Source organism: Salvelinus sp. IW2-2015, linkage group LG14 (assembly GCF_002910315.2).
Source record: "Salvelinus sp. IW2-2015 linkage group LG14, ASM291031v2, whole genome shotgun sequence".
Lineage (NCBI taxonomy): Eukaryota > Metazoa > Chordata > Actinopteri > Salmoniformes > Salmonidae > Salvelinus > Salvelinus sp. IW2-2015.
The window spans coordinates 51,810,578-51,817,991 of record NC_036854.1 but is presented as its reverse complement, the minus strand read 5'-3'; the positions used below and the strand labels follow the sequence as shown (position 1 = coordinate 51,817,991).

At 45.4% G+C, this 7,414-nt stretch overlaps 1 protein-coding gene across 3 annotated transcripts in view; it reads right to left on the bottom strand.

The window, feature by feature from the left end:
- LOC111972460 (POU domain, class 6, transcription factor 2-like) overlaps positions 1-7,414 on the bottom strand; it is a 126,214-nt gene that overhangs the window by 97,536 nt on the left and 21,264 nt on the right. For 2 of the 3 annotated variants that reach the window (XM_023999454.2, XM_070446727.1), the window contains one exon: positions 4,144-4,354. In XM_023999454.2, coding sequence (XP_023855222.1) covers positions 4,144-4,354 — 211 coding nt within the window. The remainder of the gene's footprint in view (positions 1-4,143; positions 4,355-7,414) is intronic. The other variant, XM_023999455.2, reaches the window with a different exon arrangement.

Sequence of the window (7,414 nt, the reverse complement as noted above, 5' to 3'; positions counted from 1 at the left end):
AGAAAATATATAGCCAAGTCTGGCGGGTTACTGAACCAGTTGTGGTGCGTCAAACACTGTCTTTACTACTAGAATACAATATATATAATAATATATATATTATATATATATATATTATATATATATATATATAAAATATAGTACCAGTCAAAAGTTATTGGACACACCTTAATCATTCAAGGGTTTTCTTTATCTTACATTTAGAAATAAAATAGTGAAGACTTAAAACTATGAAATAACACATGGAATCATGTAGCTAACCAAAAAGTTGCTTAAACAAATCAAAAATATATTTATTATTTGCGATTCTTTCAAAGTAGACACCCTTTGCTGGTGAGAGGAATGCCAAGATGTTGCAAGCTGTCATTCAAGGCACAAAGGGTGGCTTATTTGAAGAATATTACAATATCAAATATATTTTGATTTGTTGAACACTTTTTTTGGTTACTACATATCCATATGCTGTTATTTCATAGTTTTGACGTTGGTCTTCACTATATTCTACGAGAAGAGCAAGTGTTGTTTTATTGGGGGGGGGGGGGTGAGGTGAGGAGGGGATTATTAAGATAACTCTTATGAAGAGGTAGCTTAACGTGTTTTTGGAAGATGGGCAGGGACTTCAGGGTAAGCCTAGGGTGTGCTCATTCATTAGACTGTTATGGAGAGGGTAAAGCAGAATAGGGAACAAAGCAGTATGGGACGGTTGAGGACTGGTGTAAAGCGCGCAGGTAAGATGCCCTCCCATCAGGATGTTAGTGAGGGGGAAGGAGCCGAATAGAGAATCGAGAAATGCCAGGGAATGGGAAGCGAAAGGTGCACTTCTTAATTGGATGAGAAAAAAAGAGAGGGGAGTACAGTGCACTGTTATGGAGAGAAAAGAAGAGAGGGAGAGTACCAGTGCACTGGTTATGTGGAAGGGAATGTATTAGAGCAAGTAGCCTGAAAGCGGGAGAGGTACAGTGTACTGATTATGGAGAGAGAGAGTTAAGGAGGGCAGTGGCAGAGTGAAGGCCACGTACGACTTCTCCTCGATGCTGATCTGCGGTGGCATTCCTCAGGTGTCACTGGTGCTATAGAAGGGCAACGAAAATGGGAATCTGTAGAGGGAGAGTTACCAGTGGTTAGCGTGCGAACTAATTATGGTAAGGAAGACTGAGAAGAGACGGGAGCAGGGGAGTGGAGTGTGAGAGACGGTCGCTCGCAAAAACCAGGCGGGCGCAGCAATATGTGGAAATAAGTTGCAGTGGTTTTGGATACTCTTATGGAGAGAAGAAGAGGAGAGGTGAGAGTACTCAGGGCACAAGCGGTTCGTTTTTTGATTGTTGGCACAAAAGCGGTGGAGAGAGAAAGAGGAGCGGGGAGGAGTGACAGTCGCCAACTTCTTGGGAGGAGAGAGGCGCAACGTAAGCACAGTATTCGGTGCAGTCCCAAACCCCCCCTAGCTCCAGATGGCGAGAATAGACCAACTTTTGTGCTGTCTGGTTATTGGAGGAGGAAAAGAGGGTTTGGGAGTTAAGGTTAAGCGCAAGCATTGATGCTACGCTATCCTGTGTTCGTTTATGGAGAGAAAGAAGGAGATGGGGAGAGTACAGTTGCACTTGATGTGAGAGAAAGAGAGTGGGGAGGAAAGTACAGTGCACCTCTTAATCGCAGAGAAAAGGAGGAGAGGAGGAGAGTTAAGCAGTGGTACTGTTATAGAGAGAAAAAAGGTCATACGGCTCAGAGTGGGAAGTACAGTGATGTCTTAGTGGAGAGGAACAAATATAAGATTTGAGAGAGAGTAATAGGAAGCAGTACAGTGATAATTGATGAGAAATATATAAAAATAATAAAGAAAAGAGGAGAGGGAGAGGAACAGTCACAACTCTTATGGGAGAGAAAAAGAGGAGGAGGGGAGGTACGCTAAGATTGCCAAACCATGAGGGTTCGAATGGAGAACATATATAATGTTAATGAGCAAAGGAGAGACGGACAGGGAGAAGATCAGTTGCAGCTGGTTTATGGTAGATATAGAGAAAGGGAGATACAGTTTCCCACGTGAGTCTTTATGCACTAGATTAGGAGACGTTCTTAGCACTCTGAGGAAGAGGAGGGAGAGGAGTAGCGTGAAGCTAGCATGCATCGTGTTTTGTGAGAGAGGAGATACTAGGCAGTGCAAGGAACGCGGGTGAGAGTGACATGTCCACTCTATTGGAAGAGAAAATGAAGGAGAAGGAGGGATCTAATGATAGAACAGAGTCAGCGACACGGTGGGTTGTGGGGGAGAAGAGAAAACGAAGAGAGGGAAGGCCAGGCTACATGTTTTCTTGTTTCACCCCCTCCCTTTTATGGAGAGGGAAGGAAGAGGAGAGCGGGGCAGAGGAGAGCAGCTCCATCTTGTCTAGGGTTGAAGTGTTAGTAGCAGTGCACTCTTATGGAAGAAAAGAGAGAGGGAGGGTACAGTGACTGTGATTGGTGAGAGAGAGAGAGGAAGCGGGGAGAGTTACAGCTGCACTCATTGAGGAGAGGAGAGTACAGTGGTGCACTGGACTGACAGTGCGAGCTAGATATATCTTGACCAGAGCACGCGAAGGAAGGAAGCGTGCTAGAGTACAGTTGCACTCTTTTGAGAGGGAAAGAGAGGAGGGAGAAGTACCAGTTGCACTCTTATGTGCGGGAGAGAAATGAGAGCGGAGAGAGTACAGTCGACTTCACTCTTGATCGCCACCTACTTGGGGTGAGTAAATAGTGTCAGAAAGGGGGTGAGCTGGGGAGGAGGGTAAGACAGGTGCGACTCTTATGCAGAGGTAAGACGGAGAGGGAGAGTACAGTGACACTCTTATGAGGAGAGAAGAAAAGATAGGAGACGGGAGAGTAAAGTGACTCTTATAGAGGAAAAGAGGAGAGGGAGAGTACAGGTGCACTCTTATGTGAGAGAAAAGAGGGGGAGAGTACAGTGCATCTTATGGAGAGAAAAAGGAGACGGAGAGTACAGTCACTCTTATGGAGGAGAAAAGAGGAGAGGAAGAGTACGGAGTGCACTCTAATAGCAGAAGAAAAGAGGAGAGGGGAAGCTCAGTGCACTCTTTATGCAGAGAAAAGAGGAGAGGAGAGTACATGTGCACTCTTATGGAGAGAAAAGAGGAGGGGAGAGTACAGTGCACTCTTATGGAGAAAAGAGGAGAGGTGAGCAGTACAGTGCACTGTTTAGGGGAGGAGAAATGAGAGAAGAGGAGAGTACAGTGCACTGTTATGGGAGAGAAAAGAGGGGAGGAGAGTACAGTGCACTCTATGGAGAGAGAAAGAGGAGAGGGGAGAGTACAGTGGACTCTTATGGAGAGAAAAGAGGAGAGGAGAGTACAGTGCACTCCTTGAGAGAGAGAGGAGAGTACAGTGCACTGTTATGAGAGGAAAGAGGAGCGGGAGAGTACAGGTGCACCTCTTATGGAGAGAAAAGAAGGAGGGGAGAGTACAGTGCACTCTTATGGGAGAGAAAAGAGGAGGGAGAGTACAGTGCACTCTTATGGAGAAGAAAAGAGGAGAGGGAATACCAGTGCACTTCTTTATTGCAGAGGAAGAGAAAAGAGGAGAGGGAGAGTACAGTGCACTCTTATGGAGAGAAAATAGGAGAGGGAGAGTACAGTGTACTGTTATAGAGAGAAAAGAGGAGAGGGAGAGTACAGTGCACTCTTATGGAGAGAAAGAGAAGAGGGGAGAGTACAGTGCATTCTTATGGAGAGAAAATAGGAGACGGAGAGTACAGTGCACTCTTATGGGGAGAAAAGAGGAGAGGGGAGAGTACAGTGCACTCTTATGCAGAGAAAAGAGGAGAGGGAGAGTACAGTGCACTCTTATGCAGCAGAAAAGAGGAGAGGGAGAGTACAGTGCACTCTTATGGAGAGAAAATAGGAGCGGGAGAGTACAGTGCATTGTTATAGAGAGAAAAGAGGTGAGGGAGAGTACAGTGCACTCTTATGCAGAGGAGAGGGAGAGTACAGTGCACTCTTATGCAGAGAAAAGAGGAGAGGGGAGAGTACAATGCACTCTTACGGAAATAAAAGATAACTTCTGTTATTACATCAAATACATGCATTGTCAAAAGGACTGTAAATTTAGTCTCCCACCCTGTCCTCTATAGGTTATCTGCTGAGGCAGCCCTCTTACCTTGCAGGTTCTGTAGGGGAAGCGTCATGATGCCCTGTGCGGCTGCTGCAGCCACCAGGCCCTGGATGTTGGCGGTGGGCAGGGAAAGCACAAGACCCTGCTGGCCTCCCAGGTGGCCGCCCGTGTTGAAGGGGATGAGGATGGGCTGGTTCAGGCCTGGCGAACCTCCGGCTAGCTGCTGGGCCACCAGCAGAGACTGAAGAGAAAGACACTGGGTTACAAAAATATATTGACATTAGTATGCATAGTAAAACGCATAGTAAACAGTGATTCATGTATTAGCATGCATAGTAGAGAGAGGTTACATTCATATCACATTTCATCCATATGTTTCATCTGAGAGGAATCAACGGCCATCACACAAATAACCCACATTTCACTCAAGTGACAGAGGTGCTCTAATCAATGTGTTGAATGCTGTTCTTTTTTTCTGCTGACATCTGTGCTTTGAAACATGCCACAGCCAGAGTGACAGTCACAACGCAGTGCTGCTTGCTGGCATGTGGGAAAAAGGAATCCAACTCCAACCTTTGAAAAAGAGCAGTGCATTTTCCTTTCAGACGGATGCAGAGTGGTTTATATTTCATCACAATGAACACACTTCTGATACCCTAGAATCAGCCGTTGAATTGTTCCCCCGAGATTTCATACATATCAGCACTTTCCTCCTTTGGTGGGAGATACAGTACATCACTGACTTCATGTCAGCATTCACTAATATTAGTCAGAGTAGAATCGGTGCAGTCATAGACACAGACGCTAAGATATGTTATCTGAAGTATCGCTAGAAGACATTTGGCACAGTAGAGGAGCCGTTCAAATGTACTTTCACAGCGAGCAGCTCTGCAAATATACAGCCACAAACACATTTTGTAGCACAGTGCTTTGATCCCGGGTTTAAGGAATGTTCTTGACACCAGATGTGGAAATGGTTGTAGCACCAGAATACAGAGCAGAGGTAGGACACCCAGATATGTATTACATTTGATATAGCATCTATTAGTTCACCAGTTTGTCAGATACAGACTTGATTCTCATAATGTCATCAGGGGAAACAAGCGTTTTACATCACGTAAAACGACATTCCCAAAATAGCTGCTAGTGCCTCTACATACAGGGCATGGACATGGAGGAATGCATGGCTTTTTTTGTGTCCAAGCCCAGCCTAACACTGCTCTTGAACGTCTCAGCCCCTGTATGCCTGTAGTATGCCTGGCTGCCCTGTGGCCTCGGTGCTGATCCTTCTCCGCTTGACTCCTCCACACTAACCTGAGCCCACGAACCTTTAACGGCACTTGTCAGCTATCTGCTTCTGTTTGCACGGGACGCCTGTGGCGAAGGAGCGGAAGACGGAGTGGAGGGGTCGACTGGTGTGAACATGGCACCATCCTCCCAGGCTTGGTGCTGCTGGGTGACAGCGGTGTCACTAAGATAACCTGGCGCAGTGCGGAGAGCGAGCACCAGTTTCGACATAATCACAGTTTTAGGAATGTGATGTTGCATGGGTTTAAAGCCAAGAGGCTGGGAGAGATTGGAAGGTAAACACTAGCATTAAAAGTCAGGGGAAATACCCCCCCCCCCCCAAACAAAAAATATATAATTTGATCATGGATTTGTTTGTCCCACGGCTTTGATCAAAGGAGACCAGGGACGAAGCTTGAAATGAATAGTCACTGGCATGGAGAGACGTTTCATTCCAGCAACTGTGTCATGTGAACAAAACAGAGTATGTTTTATATAATACTCATTACCGCAGGTTTAAAATACTGAACATTTTCAAAATTCACAACCATTTTAGTCTGCTTTGCAACACTATAACAAATCATAACAGGAATGAGTGACACGGGTTGACTGCTTTGAACGCATTCAACATGACATTTTGTCATTCGCTTTAAATAAGGGATTAGTCATTTGAGTGAGCAAAGAAGAACCATCAAGGGACAATAACAAAGGTGGTCCCTTTCGTCAAGGCAAGTGACATATGTTTAATCTCGCTTTTTAACGTAAATTTCACGTCGAATTGTGGTGGCATGTAATCAAAGACGAGTCGTTGAACATTTGACCTTGAACATTTTGATCTTGAAATTAAACGAGATCCCTTCCCCTGACACTGAAGAGCGATACATGAAAGGGAATGATATTAAAAAAACAACTCTAAATACATGAAATGTACTTCTGGTTTATTATTACAGGCACGTGTCTGCCAGCTTCAGAGCACTTCAAGTAAATAAGACCGCTTGTTATTTTCCTTTCGGCTGTGTTGGTTGCTGTGCGACTCGTGGCTTTTGTGCGGGGAACAGAAGGATAGTTCAGAAATGTATTCCATGTTTACCTAACTTGCTTCTGTAAAACGTGCAAAGTGTGCGTACTAATTGAATCGGAAAAACTAGCCCCCGACTGCCACCACAAAGTCAGCTTAAATTTCCAGAACATAAAAACAAAACGGTCGTTTTAAATGACCAGATCATGACTGTAAACAGCCCTATCTGCTCCCTTTGAGTGTCCGTGTGAATAGTTCTGCATTATTTTCCTTTCTCTGTGTTTGTCTTGCCTGTCTCTCCAACGGAGGTCTAGTGGGGATGGTGTGGTACTGCCGTAGGCATGGCTGACAGCTGAGTGTTGAGGAGTGGGGCGCCCAGGGAACAGGCACATGTTCTGGTCCAAACCTAAATAAGGTACCCTGCCTCTCTGCATGTGTTCTGGGTGGAGTTGGATGGGGTCTGGATGGGTCTGGGAAGAGCTTTAGACCTGGATGAGATACCCTGCCACCCTGCCCAATAGGGGCCAGCAGGCCCTTCCATCTGACCAGAAGCCCAGTCAGGCTCTGAGCAATTGCCCATAATCACAGAGTTTGTTATCCTAACTGTGAGTGGGAGACAGGGGGAAAAGCGGATTCATGTTGGGTAAACTACCTTCGGATAATGCCTCTTCGCACAGTATCCGGCTCCGAAGTGAGAATCTATCAAAACATATTGATCCCAAAATAGGAGAATTGGTTATGGCATGGGGAGCGCCTTGTTTCTGAAAACTGTTAGCTTCACTGAGACTGTACTGACAGCATTAATATATTAGACAGACTGTTGGYGGAACAACCTTCTGAAGCTTATAGGGACTGGCACAACTATATGCGCTAAAGCATTTCTATTTTTTCTGAGAACCTTGTTTACCATTCATGGATTAAACAGCTATCATGTCTCTCATTATCAGAGTGGCTTTAATCAGTCTGGTTCTCTGTATTTCATCCTGCTGAGCTGAGTGAGGCAATTCAGCA